Consider the following 18,739-nt stretch of genomic DNA (forward strand, 5'->3'; position numbering starts at 1 on the left):
TCCTGACTGTGATATGGTTACATTTTCTTTGGGACTTGCTCACTTATTATTTAACCTTTCAATATAGGGGCCATCTTTCTTTTGTTTACACTACACTTTGTATAGCAATAGCCCTAAGAGTTTCAAATGGGCTTCTGTATTGAAAGATGAATTCCCACAACAAGGGTGTAGACATGTCACATCATGACATGGTATGTTTGTCTCAGTGATTGTGATTGCCTTCTCCTGGCAACTATGTGATGACCAGGGCAGATCAGTGCTGTGATAATTCTAGAGATTGCTTGTTAAGTTTTGGAAAGCTTTGTTGATATAAATGAATGTAAGAACATGTATGATTCACGTTCATAACTGCAATTCAAGTTGTCAACATTATTTGATTTGTGTTCATGATGATATGAATGTTCTTGAATTGTTGGATCAAATGTCTTTTTCAACCAGCGTCTGGGGTGTCCATGTCCCCTCTATGCATAAGAGCAGTGGGTTTCTATTGATCCTAGCGGTATGTGACTGCCTCCGTTGTTGTGTAGTGCTTAGAGCGGAAGGTCGTGTGTGTTCGATCCCCAGCCGCGTCATACCAAAAAACGTTAAAATATTGTATTTGTTGGTCCCTGCCTGGCGCTCAGCATTAATGTGCACAACAAGGACTGATCGGCTCGAGTCAGTATAATGTGTCTGAGTGGGGTATTCATGCTTAACTACAGTATGGTATCTCAGTGGGCTAGCACTATAAAACCAGATTAAGTCTGGGCTAGTACAAGCAGCCGCACATACACATACACAAGCATGGTCATATGAGCGAAATATTCATAAGTATGATGTTAAACCCAATTACATCTCACCTCACCTAGCAATATGGAATAATGATTTCTGATATTTATTGTACTTCTGTCTGTAAGACATTTTAAGAATAAATAAACTTCTTCTTGTCAAGGAGATATCATATCAGGGAAATGTGACATTTTTCTTCAACTTTGCCAAATTAATACAAATGTAATTTAAATTTATGAATAAAAATAAATAACATTTAAGTATAGGGTGTCATGTTTTATACAAAATAGCTGAACAGTGTGCGTTTGTACCTGTGCAATTTTCAACCAATTATGACTCCACCATGACATTCGTGCTGCCTCACCTTTCCTGCAAGGAGGTTTGGGAAATATTGATTCCAGAAGTTCGCTGCAGATGGTCTGAGACCCTGCTGGACATCTGATGTGTCTCTGATCTGAAGGTATGACCGGTTTGCAGATACAGAATAGTGCGGCCACTGATGCCTGTTGGCTCCAGAGTTAGGATCACTGTGAAGGTAAAATAGAAAGATGATGGACATGAAGAGGTGACGCAAGACTTTGATTGGTTGGTTGGTTAGCTCCAGGTTAGAATTGGTCTTCGGCAACCCATGCTTGTCGTAAGAGAGGCACGGGATCGGGTGGTTAGGCATCGTATCCCAGTTGCGTAGATCGATGCTCATAATGTTGATCACTAGATTGTGTGGTCAGACTTGATTATTTACGGATCCCTCCCTTATAGGTGTAATGTGTGTCGTTAAACAACAAATAAACAAAAACAAACTATAGTCATGGTATTCCTTCTTGAAATTTTACACATGTTTACATATTTGTTTTATCATGTCATAAACTAGTTACTTTGATTAGGATTTGGATTGGTTTCTATATGTGTTTATGCATGGCATGAAGTTGTAGTTGGTATCACCATAAATGCACATTCTTAATTACCATCTTATTGAGCTATAGTTAGGGTATTTTCATTCATTTCTCTGTTCTTCATAGGCTTCATTTTTTTCTAAGCTTTTTCATAGACGTTTGCAAATCATACGTTTCTTCAAACTAAAACTTACAGTTGACATGTAAGAAGAATTGTCTTTTGTGTATTTTTTCATCAATTCCTAACTGAATAAACACTCCTTGATCTTGTTAACAAAATGAGGTCACTTCATGCAAATTTTAACATGCAGAACATGGGTGTATAGCATACTTCCGCTTTCTGTGTCTAATTTCAGACATAACCTATTCCTTGCTCTGACATTGAATGAACACACTAACTGAACTGTTCCTTATCACACTTCATGCCATTTTATAGTTAAAGATACCACACAGTAGCTATACAAGGTAGCCATCTACTCACAGACTCTTAGCAAAGTTTGTCCACAATGTCATCATTTCATTGCTGATCGTCTTGTCTAGAGGAGATACTCCCCAACCAGAGCACCATGTCCTATTACATCCCTTCCATGGACATGGCATGGTGTGAGAGAAGGGGCATCCAAATACATAGTAAAGTTCAGTGGCATGGAGTACACCTGGAAAGGCATGAAGATGTAAGGCATTATTAACTCAGTTTGACATCAACAAGGCATGAAGATGTAAGGCATTAATTAACTCAGTTGGACACCAACAAGGCTTGAAGATGTAAGGCATTAATTAACTCAGTTGGACATCAACAAGGCTTGAAGATGTAAGGCATTAATTAACTCAGTTGGACATCAACAAGGCATGAAGATGTAAGGCATTAATTAACTCAGTTGGACATAAACAAGGCTTGAAGATGTAAGGCATTAATTAACTCAGTTTGACATCAACAAGGCTTGAAGATGTAAGGCATTAATTAACTCAGTTGGACATCAACAAGGCTTGAAGATGTAAGGCATTAATTAACTCAGTTGGACATAAAAAAGGCATGAAGACGGTAGGGCATTAATTAACTCAGTTGGACATCAACAAGGCTTGAAGATGTAAGGCATTAATTAACTCAGTTTGACATAAAAAAGGCATGAAGACGGTAGGGCATTAATTAACTCAGTTTGACATCAACAAGGCTTGAAGATGTAAGGCATTAATTAACTCAGTTTGACATCAACAAGGCATGAAGATGTAAGGCATTAATTAACTCAGTTGGACATCAACAAGGCATGAAGATGTAAGGCATTAATTAACTCAGTTGGACATAAACAAGGCTTGAAGATGTAAGGCATTAATTAACTCAGTTGGACATCAACAAGGCATGAAGATGTAAGGCATTAATTAACTCAGTTGGACATCAACAAGGCATGAAGATGTAAGGCATTAATTAACTCAGTTGGACATCAACAAGGCATGAAGATGTAAGGCATTAATTAACTCAGTTGGACATCAACAAGGCATGAAGATGTAAGGCATTAATTAACTCAGTTTGACATCAACAAGGCATGAAGATGTAAGGCATTAATTAACTCAGTTTGACATCAAAAAGGCATGAAGACGGTAGGCATTAATTCGCTTAAAGCTTGACAGCAACAAGACGTGAATACGTAAAGCATTAATTAACTCAAAGTTTGACAACAACAAGACGTGAATACGTAAAGCATTAATTAACTCAAAGCTTGATATAAACAACGCGTGAATACGCAAAATATTAATTTACTCAAAGTTTGACATCAACGAGGCGTGAATACGTAAAGCATGAATTTACTCAGAGCTTGACATCAACGTGCATAAATTGATGAGAACTTATTTATTGTTTGTAATTAATAAGGTTATGCCGATACAGTAAATGATAAACACACACTACTGTCGATTTAACACCTCAGTCGTGATTGTTCATTTGTGGAATACATTAGGCCGTCCTTGAGCATGCATTGAACAGTTTGCAAACATAAAGGAGTGAAAAGGTACTTGTGAATACCCACCATTCAACGATTCATTATTAAATTTATTTAGGTTCGTTTAACGGATCAGTTGGGTGTCAGACTCGCTGCGTTGATTGATTGGTCTCATCGTATCTCAATGGCATAGATCGATGCTCATGATGTCAGTCACTGGATTGTCTGACAGAGACTCGGTTGTGTTACAAATCGCTATCATATCACTTTGTGAAAGGTGCGATATACATGAAGACGTTGCTTTATATGTACGTGAGGTGACATTGGGGTAGACACGCCTTTGGAACCATGAAGATCTGGGTTAGAATTGGACACCCATGCGTACGTAAAGAGGGGACTAACGGGATCGAGTGGTCAAGTTCGCTGATTTGGTTGACACATGTCATCGTATCCTAATTGCCAAGATCGATGCTCATGCTGTTGATCACTGGGTTGTCTGGTTCAGACTCGATTATTTACAGACCGCCACCATATAGCTTGAATATTGCTGAGTGCGGCGTAAAACTAAACTCACTCACGCCTTTGTCAATCCGGGTATGTGTGGGAGCTTGACAGCAACACAGTACTGACCTTCCCACTGTGGATCGGGCTGGTTGACAGATCTATATTCGAAGCTGTACATGTAGGTGTTGGGTTGAATCTTGTGATACATGTCAGCCATCTTGATATTAGGTGTGACGTAGTCGTAATCGGACCAGAACTGGAACAGTCAGGTGTTCACTGCAGAAACACCAATGAAGGACACTACCAAACTCCAGCACATGCTGTCTATTGAAGAACAGCTTAAAGTGCGTGCTTACTCGGAATACTACAAAATAATGACAGCTGAAAGAACTTTTGTATCCGTCCAATCTGGTGAATATTCCATACACAAAACGTGCTAGTTATTACACACATTGACAATGACACCAGGACTATGGTTATAAGACACTTTTCTTATGTGTTTAGGTTATTTTGGATTGAAAGCCATGAAAAAATAATCAAAACCATTTCAGGTCACATCATCACACCCGTGAAGATCAGGGTTAAAATTGATCTTCAGTTACCCGACTAACGGGATCGGATGGTCAGGGTCGCTTAGGTGGTTCACACATGTCATCGTATCCTAATTGCGTAGATCGATGCTCATGCTGTTGATAACTCGATTGTCTGGTCCAGACTCAATTATTTACAGACCGCTGTCATATAGCGGGAATATTGCTGAGTGCGTCGTTAAACAACAAACCAACCAACTGTTTAGACAGATCAACAGGAAAACAACTGTCAGGTGTCCTGTCACTTACAGCTATCAGATTCTGTCTGTTGACCATAGGATCCGCACTGTGGATGTTGTAATGACATGCTGCTGCCTTGTATGCAATGGTGGTTTGATTCAGGTATCTCCTGCTCCAAGAATGAATCGCTTGTTGGGCAGTCTCGGCGCTCACACCCTTTTCCACGCCACTGATGTAATCTTGAAGGGACATACAACACGAACATACACGATCTACCTATGTGACCCTGTGTTAAATGACAGTAAAGGTAGTCGTACAACTGTTTATGTTTCATTGTGAGTAAACGAACAAGCGCCAGGTTTATCAACAAGACAACTAAACTGTTCTTGGACATATGAGAAACATGTAGAGTGGCAATTCGTGTGAATTATTGTTTGAATTTCTGTATATAAGTACAACTCGCTCACATATATATAGTTACACCCTTCGGTCTTTGTGTTTTACATTTGCACTCACCAATCATATCAGCTCCTTCATTTAAAACGGTACCAGTCATCAAGGCTGGGTCAAGGACGTGACCTTGACCCAGTAAGTTCTCTGGGAAATCCAGGATATAATAGCCATCAACCACCGGAACGTAGGTAGACGTCATCGGTGCACCCTACATGTACAGTCAACACACAGCATTGGTCGCTTTGAATATATAACATCCGTCTTTTTGTACAGTTTAAGGTGGGGTTGTAGTTTTGTAGATGTCAATTTTTCTGCGCTCTCCATTATGATAGTGGTTGGGAAAACCCTATGTGTATGGTTCATTTGAATCCGCTTGTGCTCTATAAGATTGACTGTACTAACTTCACATACAGTTTATCAATGATAGTACATATGTTGTTGAAATGATATTTTATTAACTATTTTATGAAGTAAGTTTTCCGGTCAAGGCGGGAATGGTATTTAGCTAGTTCCCATGCTGCCTATAGATCCTGATCAACCTCACAAACAGTCACAAATATATGTATTGCGTAAAAATATGGAAGTATTATTCAGAGCCTTTTGGCTGTAACCATTTTCAGTGATATTCATTTCGCATAATAGTTTCGATGCCACATATTTTGTGTGCACATAATCTACACTTTCCGTGCAGTTTGTAGATACTGTACTATACTATTCCTTTTGAACTGGACCGCCCCCGTGGTGTAGTGGTTAGAGCGTCCGCCGGGAGAGCGGAAGGTCGCGGGTTCCATCCCCGACCGCGTCATACCAAAAGACGTTAAAATATGGTACTTGTTGGTCCCTGCCTGGCGCTCGGCATTAATGGGTACAACAAGGACTGGTCGGCTCGGAGTCAGTATAATGTGTCTGAGTGGGGTATTCATGCTTCACTGCGGTATGGTATCTCAGTGGGCTAGCACTATAAAACCAGCTTAAGTCTGGGCTAGTACAAGCAGCCGCACATACACATACACACGCATGCACGTCGTCATAAGAGCGAAATATTCTCAAGCACGACGTTAAACCCAATTTCACCTCACCTCACATTTTGAACTGACGCATTACTTGCTTAAAGCGGCGTAAACCATAGACACTTACTCACGCCCTGAATGGCATGTATTCATATCTAAAACGTCATCCTGTATTGTTAACTTATTAATGCTTTCTTACCATGTGTTAAAGATCACGCACCTGCTGGTGTAGTTTAGTGCAGTGTCACAGGTCAAGAACTAGGTTTTCAAGGGCCGATATCACAGCAACATAAACACACCAATATACTCAGGATAACAATCAGTCTGGGAGCATCACAGCAATTACCTGCGGTCTAGCATTCACGAGATCGTCCGTGGATTTTCCTCTGAGGCAGGTAACAAGGGCTTGCGATGACGAATGGTTGCACCCAACGATCTTTCCAAGATTGCGGGCTGTGTCGCTTGCCTTGTAAGGAGGGCGGTAGAAAGCAAAAGGACTAACGCTTATGCCGCTTTGTGCGATAACACCTCGAAATAAACCTTGCAAAATAAATGTGTAGGGCAAATTACGTCATACAGCAAACAAAGATCAGCGGTATATCACATACAGGAAACTTGTCATTTGTTTATGGTGTTGGAAATATCAAGTATATTTTATCCCTTACATACCATGGTGTATCTACCATCAGGAAATATGGACCATCCTGCAGTTTGTAACAATGAAGTCAAAGTGTTCTTGTACAACAACACGAAAATCAAACTGACTTGGTCAATACAATAATGTTCACATCCAATTGGAAATATTTGACTTCAAACAAACAATATTAACACACAGATTGGAAGCAGATGATTCATAAATAAATACAAATACTTCAAGATGAAATGTAAGGAAGGGCTTTAGTGTTTCTTTGAAATGGGAATTCTTGTCACTGCAAGTGATCATTCCCCGGACGAACGTACAAAATGCCAGATAGGATGGTACAGTATATGGTCAGCTGCAGAAGCAAGACCATGAAGAAATAAAGCTAAACGTTTGTAGTTTTTAAAGTTCTGCAACAAGGGCTGATTTCTAGCTATTGTTTCAGTAAATGAATATTGTCTGAGGTATATTTTGACAACAATCCGTTTGACTAGATAGTATATTATATATTGAATATGTTTGTTTGTTACATAAGATAGGAAATGAAATTATTACCTTTTGCCAGTGGAGAAAACATATGGGTGGAGACACCTGCTCCTCCTGAGCTTTGCCCAAATATGGTAACCTTGTCGGGGTCGCCTCCAAACTGACCAATGTTGTCCTTGACCCAGTGGAGGGCCTGCAGCTGGTCCAGGTGGCCGTAGTTGCCGGGGGCAGCATCATCTCCCGTAGACAGAAATCCTGAAACAAAGAGCACTGAAACACAGGTCTTGATACCTCCCCCGTAGACGGGAAATCTGGAACTAGGGGCACTCATCCCAAAACACTATCCAAAGCTTGCAAGGTAAAAAAACCTCATTACAGTCTCCAACACTACCTTAATCTATGAACTTAGTACTACTAATTGTTGCATGTACAAAGATGTGTTTCTCGACAGAATCAAACAACCTACCGTTCCAGTATGTTTCAGTTGTTTGGGAAAAAGAAGGTGACATGGTAGATGAACATACCTCAGACATGTTGTATAAGGTTTGGATCCAACGATGACACCCATTAAAAGTAAATTTTCGATCACAGTGAATGATAACTTTCAGCCATAAAGGAGACTGACTGACTGACTGAGTTTAGTTTTACGTCGCTTTTAGCAATATTCCAGCAATATCACGGCGGGGGACACCAGAAATGGGCTTAACACATTGTGCCCATGTGGGGAATCGAACCCGGGTCTTCGGCGTGACGAGCGGACGCTTTAACCACTAGGCTACCCCACCGCCCCCCATAAAGGAGAGCATGAGAAGAGGGTACACATGCCAGATGTAAACAGACAAATATGTACATTTATGTTACATTTTTACGACAATGCTGATTTCGCTACTATTCACAGTTATCTCTCAGAACGTCACGTATTCAGAGAAAAATGCAATGTGAATGAACACAATACCCTTTAAACTTCATTTGTACATTTTTGTTAGCTCCTTTTGACTTTGACTTGACACAACATACCCAAGACGCCCAGTCTATAGTCGACAGTCACTACGACGATATCCTGCGATGCCAACATTCTACCGTCGTACTCAGACGCCGAACCAAGCGTGTATGCTCCACCATGAATCCATACCATCACGGGGAGCTTGGAGCCATTCTGCAAAATGGAATTAACATTCTATATGTAGGAGTTTGTAATTATGTATATTTTAGCAAGTGTATTTTAATTTGTATTTTAATCACTAAGTGTAGTACCTACACAATAAGCTAGATAACATCCTCGTGGGAATGCTATATCTAAGATTATCTGCAATACTGAACGACTGAGTTTGGTTTTAGGCCGCTTTTAGCAATATTCCAGCAACATCACGGCGGGGGACACCAGAAATGGGCTTCACAAATTGTGCCCATGTGAGGATTCGAACCCGGGTCTTCGGCGTGACGAGCCAACGCTTTAACCATTAGGCTACCCCACCGCCCCTTATCTGCAATACACTTACATATATAAAGTATTGCTAAGACCTAGTTATGCTGCATATAACAGATAGTTAATTTGGTTTATATTTACCACACGTAACATGATACATGCTTTAAAGGAAGCTAAGAAATAATACATACACACTACACATGAAGACAAAACATACACAATCCAAATATAAACTAACCTGTTATAAGCTGTTGTGAGCTATGACCAGTGACCAGACAGACTGAAGTGAAAATGGAAGCTGATCCACTATTATGATAGGGGTGGTAGAACTGGCCAATATAATTATTGTAGGCGATATGAGGTGTAGACGATATGAGGTGTAGACGATATGAGGTGTAGACGATATGAGGTGTAGGCGATATGAGGTGTAGACGATATGAGGTGTAGGCGATATGAGGTGTAGGCGATATGAGGTGTAGACGATATGAGGTGTAGGCGATATGAGGTGTAGACGATATGGGGTGTAGACGATATGAGGTGTAGACGATATGAGGTGTAGGCGATATGAGGTGTAGACGATTAGAGGTGTAGACGATTAGAGGTGTAGACGATTAGAGGTGTAGGCGATATGGGGTGTAGACGATATGAGGTGTAGGCGATATGAGGTGTAGACGATATGGGGCGTAGACGATATGAGGTGTAGACGATATGAGGTGTAGGCGATATGAGGTGTAGGCGATATGAGGTGTAGACGATATGAGGTGTAGGCGATATGAGATGTAGGCGATATAAGGTGTAGACGATATGAGGTGTAGACCATAAGAGGGCAAGCCACAAAAAACCCTGCTATTGAATATAAGGGACCTGGGGCTGGGGCAAGACAATAGAAACAATAGACAACGAAGGCACATGGGTGACTGTGTTATTGTGAAATGTGAAGCAGGTTAGATTGAGTGGTTAAGCTAGGGCTACACTTAGTGATTAAAATACAAATTAAAATACACTTGCTAATATATACATAATTACATACTCCTACACATACTTCCAGTGCTAATGAACGATTTATTTGTCATCATGGTTGCCAGTGTGAAATCGTGCAAACAGATTGTACATTAAGAAATGTCCATGATCAGCAAACTTCCTCACTTCTTAAACACGGTTCATTGAACTGTAAGCGTTTGAAGAACTGATCTTCAGTAACCCATGCTTGACTTACATGACACATGACATCGTATCCCAATTGCGCTGATCGATGCTCATGCTGTTGATCACTGTATTGTCTGGTCCAGACTCCATTATTTACAGACCGCCGCCATATAGCTGGAATATTGCTGAGTGTGGCGTTAAACAACAAACAAAACAAAACCAATGAAATTACCGTTGGTGCGAAGACATTAACATACAAGCAATCCTCACTTGTGTTGTTGAAGTTGTACCCAAAGCTGAAACTGAATGGGTTACATGGATACTTGAAACATGAAATGATTAAACAGCAATAGAATCATGAAACAGCTGTGTCAGTAACAGGCAATAAGGAAACTGTTTGTTCCCAAATGTTTAGGAAATTTGCGAAATGCCCCAAGAAAATTATAAAAGATGTGCCAAAATACCAAAAGGCATCACTAAACATGTATTTAAAGACTCCAACTGAAGGAAGAGAAAGGTATCTGAAAATTTCTCGCAAAACGTTTCAATGTGATTAGTGCACATCTAGGTACCGTCCTTTATAGAGGTACAGATTAACATTTACCCTTTGGACAGACTGTAATCTTTGTGGGCAGATTGATCTGTAGAAAGTAGCATCGTGGATCCCTCGCCATGAACCAGCTGGAATCGGTCTCGAGAAGCGTAGATCGCCAACTGGAGGTTCAGCATATGGAATTCCAAGGAACACCTGTAGAGAATGCCCGCTTTGGGAACTGATCTGGTAGCCTTTGACCCGACCCTGCGTGGTATCAACAATGATGTGTGTGTCAGCTGCACAAATAACAGCACATGCATGTATTAAAAGACTGAGAAGAAGCAGTGTTCCTAGTTGGGGCATCGTGGTGATAGAGTACGGTTGAGATAAGAAACATGACTTGACATCACTGATAGTTTATCATCGGTCGTATATATCTGTTTGTGAGCTACACCATTTGTTATTCTCTAATCGTTTCCGGCCTGGATGAAAGTAGAAATGGGTGATGTGGTCACAATCCATACCACGTGTACAACCAGTGTCGAATACGTGTACAGCAGATTTTCTCCTGTACAGTGCCTTCCTATCTCCACCTCAGTTGTCCATAACACGATCACTTTCACTACCCCTTCATGGATATTACCATATCAGTGGATATAACCATCTTGCACTTGATTTCATCTCCAGAATGCTAGCGTTTCATTGCGTGTTTAGACCATGTTTATGTATAATGTAACATTTCAGAATAATTACAAAACATGATAACTTGACAGTTAAGTCAACCACAGGCTAAATGTAGCGCAAATAAAATATCGCCACCATCAAAGGTAGACACTCATTTCTTTATAGGGTTGTGCCCTCAGATTTCCAGCCTCATATTTATTAATTACTCACGTAAAATATTTCACTCAACTTTTCAAGCGCCACTCGTATCACTGTGGCAAGACGGTGCGGCAAGTGAGCAGCCCCGATGTAGCGGTCCTCGGCTTGGGTGGTAACTCTTGGCCGCTTCTCGGGCTATCTTGGGCGGAATTGGTTTGCAAGGAAATGATCCCAAAGGCTGGACATGGTGATTGTTTAGCCTGATATCGATGTAAGAATCTACATTGAAACGTCGCTCTATGCAATAAATCAAGAGGTTGTCATCCATAAAGTTGTATGTTTCATTTTTAAGACATGGTGCTCTGATGAACGTTGAAATGTCGGGCAACTGCAGACTGCGACGACCCAGTGTCAAGGCGGCCTTTGACGATGTTTCGATTGGCGGCACTCAGTCGTGGCATGACGATTTCCTCATTTCTACATGAGTCCAATATTCTCAAAATCACCTATGCCTATCAATTTTTTAAGAGTATATGTGTCATGTTTAGGAGAAATGACATGTACTTGTAAATGACGTTTGAATAGATTAAATATGATCAATTCAATCTAATGTACATTTACAAGTTTATATTTACTTAATGCATATACTTGAATCACTGATTGGTCTGAAGAAGGTAGTATCGTCGATCCCTGGTCATGTACCAGCTGGAAGCGGTCTCAGGTAACGTAGATCGCCAACAGGTGGTTAGGCCAATGGAATTCCAGGAAACACGTGCTCGCTCTGGGAACTGACCTGATCGCCTTCGATCCGACCCTGCGTGGTATCAACAATGATATGTATGTCAGCTGCACCTATAGTGACATACGTCTATATCGTCTGTACTCTCATCGTATAATGCAAGTTTTTGAAGTTTAAGTTACATGTCTCTTTCCTTCCTTCAGTAGATCCAAGTATATACACTAAACGCCAAATAAAATGTTACCCTCCTTCCTTAATGACGGAGGTACCTATCTTCAGCTGGCGTTGTGGTGCGTGGACGTCCACTTCTTGGTCTGTCTACGGTGACCCCAGTTTGTCTGAAGCCCTGAATAAATCTTATAACCGTGATACTGAGGCATCCGAGGGCGTTGGCAACAGCATTGTATGTCGACCCCATCTGCACCATCCCAATGGCTCTTTCTCTCTCTTCAGCTGTTAATCGTGGCATATTTCTCGTTCTTGTGTATCGTATCATGTATTCTAGGCTCTCTTCATACCCTATAGAATCATTCTACATGTGAAATGGATGCAAATACTGCTTGAAGATTGCTGCGTTTTGGCAATTGGTGTTGCTATGTGTAAACAGAAAATGGAAAAATGTCACTTAGCAAGCAAAAATGTAAACAAAGTTAAGTATACATATTCCTAAACATTTTTTCACAATATCAAAGACACGTTTTACTTGATTTCACTTATGCAAATCAGCAGAAAATGTTTTAAAAGACTGAAATCATAGGAATGATTATTTGCACACTCTACAACAGTTGTGTATTGTTTTAATAGTTGAAAAATGGTGACTTTAAGCGGTTTATCTTTGTCCTAAAGCAGAATTTTATTTCAATCTTTCTTTTGGACATCTAAATCAGTTATTGGTTTATTTAGGCATGGACGAAAATAGGACAATTTAACTCTTCTGAAAAAGATGCATTTCACCTAAATATGAATGCATTCGAGAATTTTGTTTCGTGATTTGCATAAAGCTTTGTTGTCAAGCTTTCTTTTATACTAATACCTTCTAACATATCTTTGATAGTTTTTCAGTAATTCATAAAGGTAGGAGGGTAACGTTTCTTTGGCGTTTAGTGTATTTAAAACCTTCAGTATATTTTAAAGTGAAATATTGTTTAACATTACAGTCGGTAATATTCAAGCTATGACATGGGTGTCTGAGTAGAACGATGACAAGCAGCCGGAGAAGTAAAGGAATGTGACCATCCAATCCCCAAATACCTCCTAAAACAACAATGCATAATCATCATGATCAACCCCAACTGCCTACGGGTCACAGTTAGATAATAACTATAACACATATACATGATACTTTCTGTGTCAGTTGCCTCCCAGACTCCTACACCAAGACAACATCTGGGGAGGACTCCCTGCTTTCATCTTCCCCACGGATGAGAACATACGGCTCCTGTCAGAAGCAGGGGTGTGGTTTTGCGATGGCACTTTTGACAGGTGTCCATCGATTTTTGCACAAATATACACTATTCGTGATTTCGTGGAAGACAAGATGTGCCCCTTAGTTTATGGACTTCTGCCCAATAAGAAGTAGGCAATAAGAAGTCGCTTAAGACTGATGAAATCTGAAGCTTTAATGTGATATTTGAAAATGGACATTTCTCAAATTCGTGGTCTGTGGGTATTGTCGTCCCGATCCATAAACAAGGTGGCTTGAATAACACAGAAAACTATAGAGGCAATACTCTCTTGAGCGTATTTAGTAAGATATTTACATCCATATTGAATAAAAGGCTAGTCTTTTGGGCTGACACGTTTGATAAAATAAGTCAATCACAAGCCGGTTTTAGAGAAGGATACACCACCACTGATAACATATTTATTTTACATACAATTGTACAGAAATACTTAAATCAAAAGGGGGGGGAGATTTTATGTTCACTTTGTGGATTTTGCAAAGGCGTTCGATTCGGTTTGTGGAGATAAATTATGGAATATTTTACTTAGACACGGTGTTAGTTCTAAAATGAACAAAATATTGCGTATTATATATGAAAATGTAAAGATATGTGTCAGAAATAATAATGATCGGTCAGACACTACTATCGGAGTCAAACAAGGCTGTATCCTAGGCCCTTTTTTATTTTCCTTTTTCATCAATGAATTGGCGATCCAGATCCAAAGAAACTGTACAAATGGAATTCAGTTACATCCAGATATAATTCAAAAAAGTTTTATTACTATTTGCTGATGATATCATACTCTTCTCTAGTATAATAGGTGTTCTACAAAATTTGACAAATGAATTAGACAATTACTGCAATGATTATAAATATTGACTGTTAATAAAATTAAAACAAAAATAGTTGTTTTAAAAAATGGTGGAAATTGGCAAAAGGTGAAAAATGGTATTACATAGGTGATGCTATTGAAGTAAGAAATTCATATGAATATTTAGGTGTTAATTTTACAAACCATCTTTCATGATCCATGCATACAATTCAAGCCTCATTGCAAGGTAAAAAGATTTTAATAGGCATTATGAAATGAAATATAAACACTTGGTGACTTATCATACAACTCTATTTTCGAGACTTTTGCTGCTAAAATATGCCCTATCCTTTTGTATGGGGCTAAGATCTGGGGAATCAAAGCGTCCGATCCGATAGAAAAAAGTTCATTTATATGCTTGTAAGAAATATCTTGGGGTGAAAATTCTACATTTAATTCAGCAGTACATGGGGAGTGTGGTAGATTCCCTATATACTGAAGCAAATAGGAAAGTTGTTCAATATTGGTAAAAATTATCGAGTATGACTCCTAGCAGATTACCCCAAAAATGTTATAATATGATTATTGTTTATGATAGAAATGGGAAAAGGAATGTGGTCACAAACATAAAAGAATGATTATTTTCTATTGGGTTTGGTAATGCATGGTGTGAACAGCATATAAAATCTCACGTGTTATTTCTGCTATCTGTTAAACAACGACTTAAAAATATGTACATGCAAAACTGGAATGAAAACTTTTCTCTTTCCAGCAATAGTTTTTACTATGAAATGATTAAACAATCTATCCACAAAGAACAGTATCTGTCAGTGTTAAACGCAAGAAAATTCAGAATAAGCCTTGCGCAATTACACTGTTCATCTAATGATTTGCTAATAGAATCTATTGATTGACTTGTTGTTTGTATCGAATGTTGATAGCGTGTTATGTTCAGGCCTGTCTGATCCATATTACTTTTAGAAGGACGGTTTATATGATTGATTGAACATGATTGATAAAGACAACCTTATTGAAAGCTTAACTTCAGTTCCTTGGCAAGATATTTTGTCATCTGACACAATTGATGAAGCAGCAAACTCGTTCTCTAAGTCTTTCTTAGAGGTTTGTGTTAATAATATCCCAAACAAAACAATTACTATTCGACCCAATGATCCGTTATGGATGTCTGGCGAAGTGCGTAGTTTGAAACGAAAACGTAACCGTGTACACAAAACCGCTAAACGACGCAACCGACCCTCCGATTGGGCTAACTTTCGTAAACTTCGAAATAAAGTTATATCGGCTGTGCGCACAGCAAAGAAAAATTATGTCTCTAAAATCGATAGTAAGATAAACGACTCGTACGGTAGTAAGCATTGGTGGCGCTTAGTGAAAAGCTTAGTGAAATGCACTTTCATCTTTCCCATGGTTCAAGATCTTGCCGGATAATCCACTCCCGACTTCGGCTTGGGTGTAGCGATCTAAATGGAGATAACTTTTCCAGATATATATCTGATAGTCCTGAATGTAACTGCGGGCATCACACCGAAGATGCGCTTCATTTCTCCCTCATCTGTCCCATATTTAACGACATAAGATCAAATGCATACTTCTTTAGTAGAGGATTTAATTTGCCATCAATCTTATTTGGTCATTCGGGCTCATCAGAACAGGTAAATCTGGAACTACTAAAATCGGTACATAACTATATCATATCTTCCCAGAGATTCTCGCAATTTACCTAGCCTAGTTTTATTGTACATGCCGTGCCTTGCTGTTATACTGAGATCACAACAGCTTCTAGTTTATTTGTCTTCAACGTATGTTTGCAAATTGTAACACATTACATTGTCAATATTGTTCCTTGTAGATTCACATTATGTTTTGCACCCAGCTCATGTGTACATCACAATTATAATTGTTAATACTATTGTATCATTGTTAGGGAGCGGCATTGATATAAGCATGTTTTTATGCTTGTTTGCCAATCCCATCATGACTAAACGAATAAATATTTCAGTTTAAACATATGGCAAATGGCAAACTGTGGGATGACACAAGGCCATGGGTTCTCATAACACCCATCTACAAGGATTATCTCTTATCTGTGGAGATAAACTTCTTATTTTTCCAGTGAGCATAATACTAAATCCAAAGTGATAATCTGCTGGGAAATCTCTGGCTCCTTGGCCAAACCGAAAGTCCACTATTTGCACCTCAGTGAATACACTTTACAAATGGTCGTAATCATGGCATATCTGTACACAAGAAAGACATAAGAAATGTACAATAAAATCATCGGCAAATATATTAATATTCATCATTTGCTAATGAAAGCAAATACATCAAGCTATGTACATTTCCTGCAACATACACACATATATCACATACATTTCATGTAATAGTGCAACACCAGATGGGAACATCCAATATCCACTTTTACATAACCAGGATTTAATTCCAAACACAGTAATTTACATCTGTACTGTCAGTGTGGGGAATGCTAACAAAAGCAGTGCTACAGAGATCTCTGTATAACATAGCATTCACGTGTAATTACCACATTCCACTTGTAATTACCATTTCAACCACATAAAAAATTACCAAATTTGGTTTTCATTCTTTATTTCATCTCTTTATAAATCAGTTCAGATTTGCTAAAGAAGGTCCATTTGTGCACCATTCTTATTATAATAGAGAGCCTGACTACCTGAGAAACAGTTGGTTTCATGGTGTAAGCTCATAACTACTGCAAGATTTTGTAATAAATTTAGTTTATAGATTCCTCGAGATCTGTTGACCACAAATGATTTGTGAATAGGTTAAACTGCAATGAAAAAGGTCAAGTAACTCACATCTTAGATACCATTTGTGAAATCAATAAATCAGAAAATCATATTTTCCAATCCATCTTGCTGTAAAAATATTGAAACAAAAGTGTAAACCAAGAAATACTGAACATATGGACTACAGGAATCTGTTATACCGTACTCATGTACCATCAAATGAAAACCAATACATGCCTGTAACATATGTTATAGTTTGGATTACACTTTCTTAGTGAAGTACTGATTCTAGTACTTTTGTTGGGTTTAGTCCCATCTGGGATTCGAACCCACACCCTCAGTGTGGCACCTAATCACCAGCACACAAAGCCAGCCGCCAGCTACCACTCGATTTCCCTGAATGGGACTCCACATATGTTACATTTGACCACCTTCCAAATGGCATTGTGTATTCACAATTCATGACTATTCATGAAAACTGCCTTTCAAATGTGTACAGCAAGTTAAAAAATCTACTGGGTTATACTAGTACGGTAAATATACAGTGCTTGAGTCTCAACAAAAACTTGGGTAAGGTTAGCCATAATTGCACATATAAAGAGATGTTTTGCTATGACAAAACTACCTGTCTCTTAGCTGTAACATGTCCCATGGGACTTCACATTGGCAGTTGTCATGGCTCAACTAATCATAAACCTAGCTTTCCAACATGTGTTCTTGACTGAGGTATGTATGCATGATAATACAAGGATTGTTTAAAGGGATTTCCTCTACATTCAGCACTAAAAATATTAGTGAGTTGTCTTTAACACCACTTGGAACAGTATTTTAGTATACAGTCATCCCTCTCAATAACGCTCTTTGTGTTCTGCTATGTCCATGGAAAATATGATTTTACTTTGTCTTTATTCTGTGTTATGGATACGAGGGTGTTTCATAATGCATGCATGGTGCTGACAAACCAAGCTACACAGTCAAGGCAAACTGGAACCTGAACCCATGATAGCAGGTTTCAGGCATACCAAAAGGATGTAACTCTGCACAGTAAACTGCAGGCTTCAGCTGGCTGGACAACTAGAGCCCAACATTCAGTTGGTTGTTTTTTTAACGCTGCACTCCAGCCATATGGCGGCGTTCTGTAAATAATTGAGTCTGGATCAGACAATCTAGTGATCACCAACATGAGCATCCATCTACACAATTGGGACACGATGACATGTGTCAACCAAGTCAGCGAGCCTGACCGTCTGATCTCGTTTGCTGCCTCTTACAACAAGCATTCCCCATTCAGTATTATCTTAGCCTTGGGTATTGGTGACCACCAACAGTGCATCCACCACAGTGCATCACATAACCGATAGAGTCCATCAGTAACATTCAGTATTATCTTAGCCTTGGGTATTGGTGACCACCAACAGTGCATCACATAACCGATAGAGTCCATCAGTAACATTCAGTATTATCTTAGCCTTGGGTATTGGTGACCACCACAGTGCATCACATAACCGATAGAGTCCATCAGTAACATTCAGATTATCTCCATCAGTAACATTCAGCAAGTATTATCTTAG

General features: G+C 39.2%; 1 protein-coding gene across 1 annotated transcript; it reads right to left on the reverse strand.

Annotated features, from left to right (window-relative positions):
* Window positions 1–1,029: 1,029 nt before the first annotated feature.
* Window positions 1,030–11,031, reverse strand: LOC124274236 (carboxylesterase 5A-like). Its single transcript, XM_046709577.1, has 10 exons — window positions 10,636–11,031; window positions 10,263–10,332; window positions 8,476–8,614; window positions 7,528–7,713; window positions 6,679–6,872; window positions 5,386–5,530; window positions 4,939–5,108; window positions 4,226–4,355; window positions 2,143–2,317; window positions 1,030–1,295 (listed from the first exon to the last, which is right to left on the reverse strand). Exons 1-10 carry the CDS (start codon window positions 10,926–10,928, stop codon window positions 1,091–1,093), a joined length of 1,707 nt encoding a protein of 568 aa, XP_046565533.1. The 5' UTR covers window positions 10,929–11,031; the 3' UTR covers window positions 1,030–1,090.
* Between the last annotated feature and the right edge of the window lie 7,708 nt (window positions 11,032–18,739).

This window comes from Haliotis rubra, unplaced genomic scaffold (genome assembly GCF_003918875.1).
Source record: "Haliotis rubra isolate DU_JTF1 unplaced genomic scaffold, ASM391887v1 Scf189, whole genome shotgun sequence".
In the NCBI taxonomy this organism is placed as follows: domain Eukaryota; kingdom Metazoa; phylum Mollusca; class Gastropoda; order Lepetellida; family Haliotidae; genus Haliotis; species Haliotis rubra.